Source organism: Archocentrus centrarchus, chromosome 4, assembly GCF_007364275.1.
Source record: "Archocentrus centrarchus isolate MPI-CPG fArcCen1 chromosome 4, fArcCen1, whole genome shotgun sequence".
Taxonomy (NCBI): domain Eukaryota; kingdom Metazoa; phylum Chordata; class Actinopteri; order Cichliformes; family Cichlidae; genus Archocentrus; species Archocentrus centrarchus.
In genome coordinates, this window is record NC_044349.1 from 11,129,273 (window position 1) to 11,146,221 (window position 16,949).

The 16,949-nt window shown below is 41.3% G+C and overlaps 1 protein-coding gene and 1 long non-coding RNA gene across 3 annotated transcripts; one reads left to right on the forward strand and one right to left on the reverse strand.

The window, feature by feature from the left end:
• Positions 1 to 1,713: 1,713 nt before the first annotated feature.
• Positions 1,714 to 4,303, reverse strand: LOC115779461 (uncharacterized). 2 transcript variants are annotated; one of them, XR_004019898.1, is made up of 5 exons: positions 4,174 to 4,303; positions 2,456 to 2,558; positions 2,151 to 2,296; positions 1,845 to 1,989; positions 1,714 to 1,761 (listed from the first exon to the last, which is right to left on the reverse strand). It is a non-coding gene; the product is annotated as an uncharacterized LOC115779461 (long non-coding RNA). The 2 variants fall into 2 exon arrangements; XR_004019899.1 differs by having other exon boundaries at positions 2,428 to 2,558.
• A 3,154-nt stretch (positions 4,304 to 7,457) lies between these two features.
• On the forward strand, positions 7,458 to 9,619 carry LOC115779582 (cornifelin-like). The gene is made up of 4 exons (XM_030728330.1): positions 7,458 to 7,526; positions 8,494 to 8,599; positions 8,725 to 8,912; positions 9,250 to 9,619. The coding sequence occupies exons 2-4, from the start codon at positions 8,533 to 8,535 to the stop codon at positions 9,484 to 9,486; spliced, it is 492 nt and encodes a 163-aa protein (XP_030584190.1). The 5' UTR covers positions 7,458 to 7,526; positions 8,494 to 8,532; the 3' UTR covers positions 9,487 to 9,619.
• The last annotated feature ends 7,330 nt before the right edge of the window (positions 9,620 to 16,949 follow it).

A 16,949-nucleotide genomic window follows, 5' to 3' on the forward strand; every position in this document is an offset into this window, starting at 1 on the left:
CCTGAACACATACATATGACAATATTTAATATCAGTCACAGCGCCACCTAGTGGGAACAGGAAATGTCATATTTTACACTTGGAGGTCCAGCTCCAAGGTGGTTTAGCAGAACCATCTCAAATTTCACCTGGAAAGCCTTAAGAAGTTGGACTTACTGTGTTTTCAAAACTGTGACTTTTTGACAAAAGGGCGTGACCCTTATGGGACGGCAAAATTCGATGATTCGCCATGAACACAAAAATGGCTGTAACTCAAAGCCAACTTGCCCAATCTGGCTCAAACTTCAGTGGTGTGATAAGCATGCTGCCCTGAACACATTCATATGCATAAAGTCCATAAACGTTAGAGCGCCGCCTAGTGGCAGCTCGGAATATCTTAAAATAGCATGTTTTTTGAGTAGCCCCGGAGCTACGTTTTATCTACATGTATGAAAATGTACAGGCTCATGTAACATCCTAAGACGTACAAAAAAGTCTCTTGGACCCATACCCCAAACCCTACAGGAAGTCGGCCCTCTTCAATTGAAGGTGTCAATTTTTGCGATTTCCACGCCTGCTATTTGAACGAACTCGTCCTAGGGCATTTCACCCACTGACACCAAATTGGCTCCAGATCATCTACACAAGTAGCCCATCAAATATTGTGGAAATCTTTAAAAAATATTAAACGGCCTTGTCACACCAGGCCATTAAATTTGGCCTTTGTTTTTCTCCCTCACCACCAAAATTGTTTGTGCACTTGTTCGCACATGCTTTGTCTGATCAGGCTGAAAATTTAATCACTCATGTACACACCCAGGCTGAATCCATAACTACAGATTCAAGACTGTAGGCGCAATAGCGCCCCCTACAGAAGCAAATGAAAATTTGTATGACCGTCCACAGAATTAGTTTTGCTCTGAAATACATGAAATATCTTTCACCATTCCTTACAAAATCCTCATCTATTTGATAAGCCTCCTGCCCTGAACACATTGATATGCATAAAGTCCATAAACGTTAGAGCGCCCCCTACTGGCAGCTTTAAATATCATAATATACCATGTTTTTTAGCTAGCCCCTGAGTTACATTTTATCTACAGCTCTGAAATTTTGCACACTCATGTAACATCCTAAGACATACAAAAAAGTCTCTTGGAGCCATACTCCAAACCCTACAGGAAGTCCAGCATCTTCAATTGAAAGTGTCAATTTTTGCCATTTTCAGGCCTGCTATTTGAATGAACTCCTCCTAGGGCATTTCACCCAGTGAGACCAAATTGGCTCCACATCATCTAGACAAACAGCCCATCAAAAAAGTCAATCAGACCCATGCCCTATTTTGCATGCTGGAGCCGTGACCACACCCCCAAATATTCCATTGCGTCTATGCCGAGAGCAAAAGATACCTTTTCCTATAAAAGAATTCAACTTTCTAGAGACCCATCACGATCACAAAACCTCCGAGTGCGGCACGGGTCGACGAGCGCCACAGGTCGACGCGCGCGGAGTGCGAGGGCCCGATATCACCGCTTGCGGTTTTAATTTATATTGCGATCTCCTTATCGACTCACACTGGAACATACATTAACCTAGACCCTCATTACACCTGCTCATCTCGTACTGAATACAGTACGAGATGATTTTTTTGAACCTACCTATCCCAGTGTATCTCTTTCTGTTCTTCTGCTAAAGGTAGCGCTGCGAGTCAGCTGCATGACCTCAGGACACCTGTCCCCCCTGTTTTGTCCCTGTTTTTTTGGTATTTCTTGGATGGGTGTTCTGGAACGCAAATTTCATTATATGTTTTCATTATATGTTTACATATATATGACAATAAAGTCTTCTTGATTCTTGATTCTTACCCTGGGAGTTTTCTGTGGTCTTGGAGAGTTGCTCTAACTCCCAGCTCAGGTGTCGGGATTCCTCCATACTCCTCCTCTGTGCCAAACACAAAGCCAAGTTCTCCGTTCGTAATTCCTCGATGCGCCTCCAATCTGCCTCCCACTCCTTAAAGTGAAAACCCAAAGTATAAGAAGTGCTGTGAGAACACATCTCTCCAGCTGCTATAAGAACTAGAAGAACATTAAATCTAAAAGCCTTTGGAATCAAATGTTAAACTACAGCTATTTTAAATCATATTTTTGGTAAGCTCTGTGGCAATGTCTGACCTGTTCCTTGTCATGTACCTGGGCCTTCAGCAGCAGATGTGCTTCTCCAGCTGGTGGATTTTATCTGAGCGTGCCCTCCAGCCTTCCAACTGATCCTCCAAAATCTCTTTGGTCTCCTGGAGCACCCTGTCATCCTCCTTTAACTCCTCAAACAACAAAAAAAATGAATCCACTTTATAGACTAAAACTCACCGAAGTACGCTTTTTCCCACTTAATTGTCATATTTCTATTTATTTTAATACTTTACTTCAATATTTAATTATATGTTTTGTGTACTTTCTACGTGTATTTATACTGCCTCAACCTCCACTTTGGCTTTGTAGAATTCCATCTTATGCAGTTGCTCCCTGTAGCGTCCCATCGTGGTGGGCGCGGCCTGCACGTGCATTCACAAGCAGCTGGGAATTCTGGTAAAGGTTAAGAAAAAGGCATAATTTGTGAGACTTTATGAGACCATAAAATCTGAAGTTCATCAAACATCTATCCTTAAATATGTTATTTTCATTATAAAAAGGAGAGGGTTGCGTTGTCTCCTAATGTTTCTGGTTTAGAGCGGCAAGATATGGGGGGTGCGTTCAAGTTAAAGAACGGCGGATGCAGATTCCAGTTTGAATTGTTTATTGAGGTTCACAGTTCCTTTCCATCCAGTTCGAATACATATGCATTGTTATAAACTGTCAATTGTGAATTTGGATTGTGGATTGTGGTCTGAAAATATAATAAACAAATAATCATCAGTACAATAATCATTATAACCCATAACTTAATGACAACAGCAACTACAAATAAAGAACCGTCTTCAGTTAACAGAATATCCCCAAAAGTCACATAACCTTGTATGTGCAGCTCTCAATCAGCGCTAATGAGCACACTGAATCATACATCGCTCTAGTAAAGGAAAACATCAACGCATACAAGTAAATACGTTCAGAAGGACTCAAACTACTTAATAAAGTTATCAAACTCACCTTCTGGCATTTACACACGATAAAACTAAGGAATACAAGTGAACCCATTCTCCACGTTACTGCACCGAGGGAGAAGAGCAACGGCAGAAATGTCTGCTCCGCATCGCACCTGTGGTGCATTCAAAGGACTCATGTAAAGCTACAATGAGTTCAATAACATAGGAAATTCCAAACTCACGATAAACCAAACACAATGCTACATATCAACCAAACTAACAGTGTGGGCTTTCTAACACATTATTTTATTTATTGCAAACCTGCAATAAACCATAGGAAGTATAAATAGAGCAAGAGAGAGAATACTGGTTTGCTGTAGTCGGGTAGCTAGAAACACAACTGTTAGATTTGTGTGTTTTTGGTACGGTATGCTATGTGATGATCTGGGGAAGCCATGGTGTGTATCAAATTTAAAGTAATGTATTGACCCCTTATATATATATATATATATATATATATATATATATATATATATATATATATGCTTTCTCTTTTGCTGTCTTCATTTTTGATTGTTTTTTACCTGTAAGGCGACCTTGAGTGCCCTGAAAGGCGCCTATTAAAAAAATGTATTATTATTATTATTATTATTATTATATATATTAGAGGTGGGACTTGATAAAAAAATTAATCAAATTAATTAGACGCTTTGTAATTAATCAAAATTAATCGCATTTTAATCACATTTTAATATTTAACATGAGAAATATTCATTTAAGTTTGGTTGATGAATGAATCAATATACATAAGCTTAAACTTCAAAGTTTTATTTTCCCACCAGTCTACTACACAGACCAACGAAAGGTGGAAGTGCTCCTGTGTTAAGCAAACTCCTGAAATTAAAGTTAAGCATCATAACTGGATAGTTTTATTCAACATTAATGTCCCCCCTAATATAGTTGGAAATCAATCATTCGCGCAGCTGTATTCCTTGATGTTGTTATGCTTGTTTTAACAGCTTATTTTGAATAAAGACTTAAAATTAAACCACAAAAAGGAGAAAAAGTTCGCTCTCCGTTTAACCAGCTGCTTTTACACAGCTGTGCTTTGCACTCACGGTTGGTAGGCGACATGAGCTACGCAGAGGTGAGGACAGGTGACGCTGATATGAAGGCTAGCCGCTCACTTCAATCTTTGCGGTCTTCCTGGGGTGCGAAGGACGTGGGCCGGGGGTCCTTCGAAGGAGGCGGCCCCTGAATTTGGACATTGTGCGTCGATATAATCTGTATGCCGGGAACTCGTGCACTGAGAAACGTTCCAAGGTGCAAAGTGCGATTAAAATGCGTTAAAAATTTTAAGTCGTTAATTTCACCGTAATTAATTAATCAAAATTAACGCGTTAAATTCCCACCCCTAATATATATATATATATGTGTATATACACACTGAGCTCAAAGCTAAACTGCAGCTGCAGCTGAAGGTGTCGGAGAGAAACACCTCGGGACCTTCCAGACTCCTGGGACTCATGCAGAACCACTGAAGGGGCTTCATGATGAAGATGGCAGAGGGAAGAGAGCACTACAGAAAGCAGTTCTGATGATGAGGATGTGTAACTGTGTGACACCAGCAGAGGTGCAGATCTGATTCTCTGATCATTCTCTAAACTTTTCCCATATTTAATGTTGTAGTAACTTTGATTTGCGTTCTCTGTTAGGCACCGCAGGGATGATGTCCATCAGCACGACTGCTCTCTGCTGGCAGGACTTCTGCTGTGACACCCCCACCCCAAGTGACTTCAAAGGTTCATGACTCCTTGCTCTCTGGATCTCTGCTGATCTGTTATGTGCAGGGCCTGTTCGAGCCTTCGTCACCGTTTATCCTGATGCAGAACAGAGCTATAACAGTCACACAGTCAACTCAGTTATTCATTAATAGTTGTCGTATTGTTAATTTGCCATAGATACAACAAAGGGAGAACCATCTTTCACTTGAGTGTAAGGATGTCTGTGCAGTCAGACTTGTGAGATGCACATTTTCATCAGGTTCAGGTCTTATTCTGGCCAATGAATCGCAGACTCATGTTAGATGAGGTCATCCATGCTTTTTATCTCCATATAAAATAAAAGTCACAATCAGTAAATCTGGATATATACTGATCTGTTTAAATCTGGTGCTTTCACTGACACGGTGTGTATACAGCAAACTGTCACTCGACAGCCTGTAGTCAGACACCACACTGCTGCTTTTGAAAGTGATGTCAAATCACCATGTGTTTATGAAAAGGACATCCAAAAGGAAAACACTGATCAGCTCTCACTGAGTGCTATCAAAGCCTAACACGACAAGGTGTCCAAAACATATAGAAACTTTATTTTTCCCCAGAGTGCGCAAACTGCTGTGTTACAGCAAGCCAAGTACATAGAAAACAAAAAGTAAAGAACTCAATACATCAAACCTATAAATTATGATTAATGACTATGATTAATTATGATTAATGACACACTACAGTCTGAAAGTTTCTCAAATTATAAAAATCACACAACTTTCAAAGGGCTGATTGGGGTTGCTCCCTGTGGTTTCATCACATTTGTTTCACAGCTTTACACTGGCTCCATCTCAGATCGGGAAATAATTCTGAGGTTTAACTTCTCCCACCTGCAACCAGGAGATGGAGTGATGGCTGATAAGGGTTTTCCAATTGAAAACATTTTAGCAGAAGTAGGAGCCACCTTGATCATCCCCCCTTTCAAGAAGTCTGCTCAATTCAGCAGGGAAGATGCAGAGAAGACACAAGCAATAGCACGTCTAAGAGTGCTGGTGGAAAGGGCAGTCCGCAGAGTGAAAGAGTACCACATTTGGGATGGGCTTGTTCCGCTTTCCCTCACAGGCTCCGTCAACCAACTTTGACATCAAGCAACAAATGGCCCAAGCTACCAGGGTCCCCTGGACATCAAGCAGGATAAATCTGTTTGAATCATTTTTCTCTGATCACATACGTGAATTTGAATCAACTCTGTGTGAAAATCTGCTTAAAACACTCAAACCTGTCACTTTTCTTATTCCAGCTACTATAGTTTTCTAGTTGTTGTCACTGTTATTGACCAGATGTTTTTGTATGCTGTTACTTGTGTTAAATGATACAGAATATTAACTGAATGCTACATGAATGAAAGTTACTGTAAGTATTACTTTTTAATAAGTATAATAAATCTAATATGTTTTTGACCAATGTGTCTGTGGCTCACGTAAACACCAGAAAATCCTACAGGGTTCACCCAACCTTAAATCTTCCACTGAAATCTATTTATTTTACAAGTGGTACAATTAACAAACATAAGCAGGTCTCACATAAATAAATTTAATACTCATAATTTGTTCATAAGGAAGCAGTAAAAAATGTTGTGCATAAGTAATTGACCTTTAACTGATTGTTTACCCCACAGTAGTAGCTGTTGCTCATAGTTATTACTGAGCAAGCCAGCAAATCATTATTTTACCACAAGGTGACACTGTCAGCCTTTCGAACTCATGTGCTGAAGTTTGATGCCGACGAAGTGTGTCCACTCTGCACTTAAAATACGAAGGATGGGCTGATGTCATTGTGTGTGTGCTTGTGTGTGCTGTGATTTAGTGGCTGGTGTCCCATTGTGCTCTTTTCTCTTTCCCCTCTTTCTTTTCCTTGTTTTGCTTTTTACTAATCTGCCCCTCTGCATATAATCATATAATGAAACATAACAGTGAATTAACATTTGAAATTTGTATTTTGTGTTTGCTGCAGGAGTTCAGATTGTTCTTACTGTTAACATGTATTTATTTTTCATTTCATGTATTTATCAGATATTAAAGGGTTTAAAATGCATTTTTATTTTGCTTATTGTTAACAAACCGATGGTTTGGAGCCATAAGGGCATGAGTGATGGTTTGGTCAAAATTGATATACTTATCAAATCTGTCAAAATTACAGAAGTAAAATATTAATAGTTATTCAACAAAAAACAAAAGACTTAAATCTGAATGCACACAAGAAGTTGGTGCCAAAAGGGCGTAAGTGCATTTACGACAAAGACAAGATTATTGTTCATTAAGCATTGTGTCATAAATTTGTAAAAAAGAAACATGCTTAAAAACTAAAAATCAGTTTACAAAGTAAGAGCAAACTATGGTCGTTTTTTGTTTCAGCGCTCCTGTAAAGTTGGTGAAATGGCTCTAAACCTGCGACAAATCCTTTTTGAGACACATCAGTCATGTACTTGATAGTCTGTTTAAAATTCCCTTGGGATGCAATTATGCAACACATACAATTTTTGAAACTGACTTTTACTTTCATTTTTATGTTTCCAGAGTTTCAGGCTTTGTAACATTTGTTTGTATTGACCTAACTGACACTGAAAAGGTATAACTCCCAATCCAAAGTGCATCCTTTCATTCATTCTTCTTCAGAGGTGCACAGAAGGTGTCCTGGAAAAGCAGGTAAGACCATCCAGTTTTCTACAAGCAATTTAAAATCAACTCAGTAGTTAAATATTGTTGCACATACTTGGAAAGGTACCCTATAACATGTTTAAATTGCAAAAAAAAGACATTTATTTAACTATATCAAAAATTCTTAGAAAGAGAGTTGTATTTTTACTAACTTTGTTTTATTTTGTTTCTTTTTCTATTCTTTTTTTTCCTTTTCTTTTTTTTCTTTTTTAATCCCAAAGACAAACCACATCCAGGGATTGAGATTATCCTCTGTTGTAGAGGACAGTTTAAATTGAAGTGTCTGAACTCTAACTTCAGACTTCCACTGCCAAACCAGTCTGCATATCCTATTCAGGAGAGAATTGTTTACGCATCTGTTAGTGTACTTTTATTTCAGATTCAACAAAGTTTTTGGAAACATTTCAACCATGGATTGGTGGTTATTTTAAAGTCACATGGATGTGTTAGTTAAAATTTTTTTTTTTTTTACTTACTTATGGGGGATGTTTGATTTTGTTTCTGTGTAATTTTGCAGTCTTTACCTCGCCATATGAAGTGTCTATTGAATTTAGGGTGTATAAATATAATTTAAGTGAAGAATTATAAGAAAATAATATTTGTCCATGCCATGCACTTTTGAGTTCCTTTCTCTGAGCCTCTAGTTTGATTTTCTGCAGCATTCTTTGTGTTTATTCCACCCCCCAAAAAATGCCACTCCTAAAGTCACTGAATATTTCAGAGCTAAACTGTAAATAAATCAGAATATTATGGTTTAAGAAATACAGCTGTTTTTTACTCTAAGGGAAAACACTCTACTAGAGCTGTTTTTAGAAGGGATCTTTGCATACATATGACATATACAGCAGATCTTTCATGAACAAGTAGGATACAAGGTAGAAAAGAGAGGTGTAGATGAATAATGCTTCTCTTTAGGTGCAATTATTTTACATTTTCTGCTTCTCTACTTTTGCAGAGTACTAGTTCAGTGTCCTTGGTTGAAGTTCAACACACAATGGCAGGAAAAGGCTCAAGAGATTGGCACACTGGTCTCTTGGACTGCGCAAAGGATGTACCTAGTTGTAAGAAGCAAATTAAATTGATTTACACAAATTAAATTTGTATTTTCAGGGTTAAAGGCATTTTTCTCATTTGTAGTCTCGTGAGAGTTATTACCACTTTGTTGCTGTATTTCTGTGCTTTTCAGGCTGCTATGGTTTCTGGTGCTGCCCCTGCCTCGCCTGCTCCATTTCAGTGAAATTAGAAGAGAACACCTGTCTCCCTTTATGTGACATATTCGGTCCTGGTGTGTTTGCAGCCTGTGGAATACCTCTTTGTGCTCCCCCTGCAGTCTTGTCTGCAAGGGTTGCCATGAGACACAGATATGGCATCAAGGTATGAAGCATGAAAAGAAAACATATTAGAAAACGAAATAAACAAACAAGTGGTTATATAGCACCTTCCTACTTATGTTGAGCACTGAAAGTTCAGCTTAAGTAGGAATTACAAGTTTCATTTACCTGATCACATCAGTTTGTTACAGCATTTTCATCTATGTCTAAATGCTTTTTGGTTAACATTCACAGACACATGCTCAGTATCTCTTCTAGGGATACTTTGATATGCAGACTAGAGGCGACAGGGATTGATCTACCAACCTTCTGATTGGTAGATGACCTGCTCTTCCAGCTGAGTATGTCACAGCTGTAATGTTTGTCTTGTCTTTCTGCAGGGGTCTCTCTGCAAGGATATTGCAGTTTCCTGTGTCTGTGAGTGGTGCTCCTGGTGTCAGATGCATCGCGAGTTAAAACATCACAAGAAAACCCCGACTGTTATCAACGTACAGAATAACCCTGTTGTCAACATGCAGCCTATTCCAGTTGCCCAGCCACCAGTTGTGATGATGCCTGCACAACCAGTTCCAGCTAGTTATGTTGTTCAACCAGGAGTGGTCATGCGTCCATACTGATGATTGCCAGTATGATGCTGCTCAGAGTTTGTTCTGACGCATTTATCAGTGAAAGCAGAGAATGTAATCAATTTGAAATTAGACTATGATAATTTCTATTGATTTCCTGCTAATCATGAAAATTATTTCTATTAAGAGTTAACATTAAATGATTGGAATGATGGTTTACCCATTTGAAGTTTAGTTTCAAATGTAGATTTACTTATAGTTTAACTAATTATAATGTTTTTCTGACTCAATAAAAATGTGAAAAGGGAGATTTGGGCCTCATTTTTGTAGTCTCATCCTTTTTCTATGAGAGTTTTTCTTAAATGAATTTTTCAACTCTAAAAACCACAAAGCATTTGTTTCAGACTTTACACTGATGCTTCATGCCATGCAGTGTGTGTGTCTTCATAGTGCTTCTAGTACAGAGAACCATTTATTGTAACCATATTACAGAAAATACATTCATGTGGATGAAAATAAGTGATTAAGCGTTGAGCTGAGCAGTTAATATTTACAAATAGAGTTTTTTATGTATTTTGTAGGAAAAATAATTTTGTTCAAAAAATTATGTTAGTCCAAAATTTTAGTTAAAACACAACCAAACAAATGGCAATAACTCCACTGTGAGAAGAGAGAGGCTTATGCTATTGATGAGTTGTACTCATCAATACATATCTATCCACCAAGTTTGAAGTTATGTTGCACAGTTGCTGAGATACTGAAAGCATGACAGGCAGGCAGGCAGATGGAAAACTGATCCTCAAGTATCTTCGAAAAAATGTTAAGCAAACAGGAAAGACTCAGAAAGTAGCATGAGGGGAAAGAATGGGACATTCCCTAACAATGAATAGCTCCAGAGTTATAGATATGCATTCCATACGAGCAAATTAACAATAGCAATGAACAATGGTTCAGAGGTAAATTTCCTGCTTACACCAGGTAACCTCCCAACATGTGCTGGTACTGTCAACAGTTAGAACATCAGTGATTGTTTAGTGTCACTTCCTTGACAGGTAGCAGCAGGAGAGGGTTTTAAAATTATTTGACTGTTTTAAGATCATTAAATGAAGAATACCCAATTGTATTTATATAATTTATTTTAGTTAATTATTAGAGTTTCCTCTGTGACAAACCTGTATAGACCTCTTGTGAGCTTCATCCATATATAGTATGAAAAGATCCTCTTGAACAAACGCATTTTTTTGGACAAGTGGGGCCCAGGGTTTTCATATGATGCTCTTGTGTAGTGCAAGAAAAAGCAGAAAAATTTGACCTAGAAAATGCATCCTAATAATCAATTTAAGGAACCACACTGACAAAGATCCATCCATCCATTTTCTTCCGCTTATCCGGGGCCAGGTCGCGGGGGCAGAAGCCTAAGCAGAGAAGCCCAGGCTTCCCTCTCCCCAGCCACCTCCTCCAGCTCATCCGGAGGGACCCCAAGGCGTTCCCAGCCCAGCCGATGTTCAACCAGGAGTGGTCACATCAGTTTGTTACAGCATTTATGAGTATGTTGGCTAACACCCCATACTCCCGCAGAACCTCCCAAAGGACACCCCGAGGGACACGGTCGAATGCCTTCTCCAAGTCCACAAAGCACATGTAGACTGGTTGGGCAAACTCCCACGCACACTCGAATATCCTTGAGAGGATAAAGAGCTGGTCCAGCGTTCCACGACCAGGACGAAAACCGCATTGTTCCTCCTGAATCCGAGGTTCGACTAACGGGCGGACCCTCCTTTCCAGCACCCTGGCATAGACCTTACCGGGGAGGCTGAGTAGTGTGATCCCCCGAAAGTTGGAGCACACCCTCCGGTCTCCCTTCTTAAAGATGGGGACCACCACCCCGGTCTGCCAATCCAATGGCACTGCCCCAGATCTCCACGCGATGTTGCAGAGGCGTGTCAACCAAGACAGCCCTACAACATCCAGAGCCTTCAGGAACTCAGGGCGAATCTCGTCCACCCCAGGGGTTCTGCCACCAAGGAGTTGTTTAACTACCTCAGTGACCTCACCCCCAGTGATGGTCAAGTCATCCCCCTCATCCCCAGACTCTGCTTCCACTACAGAAGGCGTGTCAGTGGGATTCAGAAGGTCCTCGAAGTATTCCTTCCACCGTCCGACTATAGCCTAGGTTGACGTCAGCAGCAACCCCCCCCCCGCACTATAAACAGTGTGAGTGAAGCACTGCTTTTCCCTCCTGAGTCGCCTGACGGTTTGCCAGAATCGCTTCGATGCCGTCCGAAAGTCTTTTTCCATAGCCTCACCGAACTCCTCCCACACCCGAGTTTTTGCTTTGGCCACTACCCGAGCTGCATTCCGCTTGGCCTGTCGATACCTGTCAGCTGCCTCCGGAGTCCCACAGGCTAACCAAGCCCGATAGGACTCTTTCTTCAGCTTGATGGCTCCCTTCACCTCCGGTGACCACCATCTGGTTCGGGGGTTACCACCACGACAGGCACCAACCACCTTGCAGCCACAGCTCTGAGCAGCAGCCTCAACAATGGAGGTGCGGAACATGGTCCATTCGGACTCAATGTCCTCAGCCTCCCTCGGAATGCTGTCGAAGTTCTGCCGGAGGTGGGAGTTGAAGATCTCCCGGACTGGGGCTTCTGCCAGGCGTTCCCAGCGCACCCTCACAATACGTTTAGGTGTGCCAGGTCTGTCCAGCATCTTCCCATGCCACCTGATCCAACTCACCACCAGGTGGTGATCAGTTGACAGCTCAGCTCCTCTCTTCACCCGAGTGTCCAGAACATACGGCCGCAGATCTGATGATACGATTACAAAATCGATCATCGACCTGCGACCTAGGGTGTCCTGGTGCCATGTGCACGGTGTTTGTTATGGACAAACTGTGGTTTGCACAGAAGTCCAATAACAAAACACCATTCGGGTTCAGATTGGGCAGGCCGTTCCTCCCAATCACGCCCCTCCAGGTCTCACTGTCATTGCCCACGTGAGCGTTGAAGTCTCCCAGCAAGACTATGGAGTCACCAGATGGAGCACTCTCCAGCACCCCTCCCAGCAACTCCAAAAAGGGTGGGTACCCTGAACTGTCATTCGGCGCATAAGCGCAAACAACAGTCAGGACCCGTTCCCCAGCCCGAAGGCGCAGGGAAACTACCCTCTCGTCCACTGGTGAAAACTCCGACGTACAGGCAGCAAGCCGGGGGGATACAAGAATACCCACCCCAGCTCGCCGCCTCTCACCGAGGGCAACTCCAGACTGGAACAGAGTCCAGCCCTTCTCCAGGAGACTGGTTCCAGAGCCCAGGCCATGCGTTGAGGTGAGCCCAACTATATCTAGCTGGTATCTCTCAACCTCACGCACTAGCTCAGGCTCCTTCCCCACCAGAGAGGTGACATTCCATGTCCCAATAGCCAGTTTTGATAGCCGGGGATCAGTCCGCCAGGGCCTCCGCCCTCGGCCACCGCCCGACACACACTGCACCCGACCCCTACGACACCTCCTGCGGGTGGTGGGCCTGCAGGAGGGCGGGCCCATGTAACCTCTTCGGGCTGCGCCCGGCCAAGCACCACGGGCTAATGCCTGGCCACCAGACGCTCTCCCTCGAGCTCCCTCCCCAGGCCTGGCTCCAGGGTGGGGCCCCGGTAACCCTATCCCGGGCAGGGTAAACTGTTCCCTTGTTGTTTCACTCATAAGGGTCTTCTGAACTGACAAAGATCCTGATCCAAATGTAGCTTGAAGGAGTTCACGTCTGACTGGTTTATCTATTGTTCAGTCCCAGTTGATGAGTATTGAAAATGTGAATTTTGGCAGGCAGTTTATTTTCTGGTAAGGGCAAGTGTTTGTTTTTCAGTGTTTTAAAGGGTTATAGATTCAGGTATCATCCACATTACAGTGTTGATGAAGGGGTGTAAATACAAGGTCAGCCACAGAGTCATGAGGAAAACCACAACTCCTGATGAGGAGACATCACGTATGATCTAAAGCAGTCTAAACCTTCCTCTGAGGTTAAGCCACATTTCAAAGTGATTTACTAAACTGTGTGATTGACAGTAGCAAATACTAAGCTTACCTCAAGCAGAACTGAAACTGAACCAGCATCTTTAATAATCACCCAGCAAGAAAAGCTGGTTTACTCTCACTGTCAGTAGACAAAAAATGATCAAAAATGTCCTGAAATCCTCATCACTTCCTGTAAATCAATGAAGCACTTTAGTCTTCTATAAAACACATTCAGTCACAACATTTCCCTGCTGTCAGAAGGATTTTTTTTGGAGACGAAAAGACCCAGATTCAAGCACATATCTTGTATGTTTTGTGGAGCTCTATGGAGAACTGAAACTGCACAATCAGCAAGAATTGCTGGTTTATTCTCAGTGTCACTAGCATCTAGCAGTTAATGAGTGAAGAAGTTAGATCAAGTAATGTTCTGTAACTGTCATAACTCGCTATCAATCAATGAAGCACATTTATCATCCATAAAATATGTACCTAAGGAACTGTACAGTCACAAAGTTTCTCCATTGACTGTTCTCTGCTGTTTGCTACATACTGTAAGCACATTTTTAAGGTCCAACTAACTTCCTTAAAAAACAAGAAAGTCTGGGATCAGATTTCATTTTTGACTAGAAAGCTGGTTGTTCGAGAAGTGGATAAAGTGCAGAAATTGCATAGAATAAAGCACTGTATGATTTTTTTTTTTTTTTATAAATTTGGTTTGTAGTCTGAAGTATTTTAAAGGGTTTTTAAGGCTATAAAAACCCACTGTGAATGCAAGTAAGGCAAAGCATGCCATTTAAGATACTTAAACCTCATAAAGTACTCTGCAAAAGCATTGTGCCACACCTCATTTCTTTATATTTTTCCAAGGAGCCAGTCTTTTTTTGTTAGTGGTCTTGAGCATTAGTCCTCTGAGCTCTATGATGTCTTTCAAAGTTTTTCTTTTGTCTTCTTTTTCAGTCCAGTATTTGTTCCTGACCATTTTCAGAGGAATGTTTTTGCTAAGTTGCTTAACACTGACCTCTGAATCATTGAAACATAAAAAAGGCTTATAACTCAAGGGATGAACCAGGGTTGTCTCTACACATAGCAGAGCACTTAGTGAAAAAAATATAATAATAATTAAATTGTACATTTACATTTTTTGATTAGCAGCCTGTCCATAACACATAATTCCTACCCATTTGTTTAGTTGAATCTATGAGAAATACCAAAGATAACACAGTATGACAGACATGAAATGAAGCTTATGCATGAGTTAATTAATGAGATAATTTGTCTTTTTCCTTAGTGTTCAGCTGCTAGTTTATTGTTCACATCACTTCTGCTTTACCATACTGTCAAACTCAAAGCTGGCAGCATTGCTCTTGTCCAATCATCTTACTACTCAGCAATCTCACTGCTAACCTGTCATTCATTTTGCACACTGCTCATTTTGAGTTCAGGCAGTGCCATCATTGATCTGCTCCTGATCCCCATCCTGTTTAGAAAGTGTTCCTGTTCAGTAGCAGGTCCCATCCTCCATTGCATTATATCAGGGCTATAACCTACAATCATCTCAGCAAATTCTCACTGTGAGCAGTGTTAACCCAGCATTCCACCTCAGTGCTGTGCAATTGCAAGAACCTGTTTAAATCTTTTTGTAGCTGCAACCTTTTCCATCCGTCTGCAAGTTCTGACAAGCGCAATCAGAATGCTCTCTATGCGAATCTCTTCTTCAGCCGGCATTCCACCCTGGAAGTGCTGAGTCACCACATGCCAGTTTCTGTTTTCACAGGTTTCAGAGATTTGCTCCATCCCTGGGCTGCCCTTAAACCCTCAGATACACAAGTGGGTCAAAAATGATACGATGAGGTTGTTTTCTTGCAATATCTTTGTATCAAAACATTTTGTTATCAGTTCTTTTCTGCATTTTACAAAATTGTAGTTTTTGTATTACTACACAGGTGAGTCAAAAAGGACCCGCATTCATTTCCTTTTGATTCTCATCAACTGTGACTATCAGGAATATATATTTTGTGGACCACACAAAGTGTCACCACTTCAGATTATTTTATTCAGCAAGAATTTTCCTTTTTTACATCAGAAATGTGTCTGTATTTATGAATATTGTGTGAAAGAGTAAGTGTTTCTTATCATCTGCCATCACATCTGCTGATTTTATAGATTTTATGTGAAATTAGCTAGGTAACATTAATGTATCACTAATGAGTGTGTGCGTGTTGTGTGGATGTGTGGAATTAGTAATATAGCTACATATCTCCTTCTTTGATGTTTCCAGAGATTAATAATAACTAAGGATTAATGCAGAGTGGAGTATAAACACAGAGAATGAAAAAGAAATGCTCAATGCATCAAGTGATGAATTCTGAAACCTGCCTGAAACTCTTCAGATGAACCATTCCTCTGCAGATGATCAGTTAGCTGTTTTACAGCTACTCAAGAATTTTTTAGATAAAGGGAAGGTTGGAGGTCTGCAGCAGCCTCGAGTGTTAATGCAGGCTCTCGCGCTCTCTTCTCACCCCTGTTTAAAGCCAGCTCTCAGCCTTATCACATGCTCTCTGCTCTCTCTCTCCTGATCTACATCAGACTTGAGTCTTCATTGCTGTCTTTCTCTTGCTTATCCTCAGTCAACCCATATCTCTGACTCTCTGTGCTCTACTGGATCGGGCTACTGTGGGGCTGACTCAAACTCCCTCCTCAGCTAACAGTTCTGATAAGATGTAGAGTTCATCAGCGGCTAGGTCAGGGAGATCAGTCCAACACAGATCAGAAGAAGACAGGACAGCGGGGGCGTAGAGCATCTATTTACAAAACATCCCGGAGACAATTTGATAAGTGGCAGTCCAAGGCCACCAGGGAGCCAACTTTCTGATTCTATGACTTGTTTTGGGTACAGACTGTACTGATTAATTTGTTGACAGCCTTCAGTCTTTCTGGCACCTCTCTGTGGCGAAAAAAATCCAAATCATCTGAATCTTCTTGGTTCATTCCTTTGTTGTGCAGAAACAGATACATACATCTCCAAGATCTTACCCCTCCGAATCAGCTCCAGATATACAGAATCTGAGTTTGAGTCTGTACCTTCCTGCATTCCCGTCATAAGCAGCCTTACCAAGGCCAGTCAGCTGCCTAGACTTCCTTAATTGCAACGACAAGCCAGGTATCTCCAGGTCCAATTCGGAGAAATCCCAGTGTCAATAAGCCAAATATATGTGTATTCCATTGACAATACGGCCAGGCACGTCATCTTCCACACCACACAGGAATCCATACCGTAGCTAGCTGGAATGTCAATTAATAAGAGGGAATAGGGTCTTCCTTCCCCCAATCTCCTCATGGTGAAAATTTGATCAAAACAATGGTGTTGAGAGACCAGCTGACCAGATCCATAATTATAAATTCCAGTTTGGAAGTTATGTGAAGAGAGGCTCTAAAGCAGCAAAGCAGGGGGAAAAGGAAGGGCTGGGGAGAGAAGAAAAGTGCAACCGTCTCCGCTGAGAGC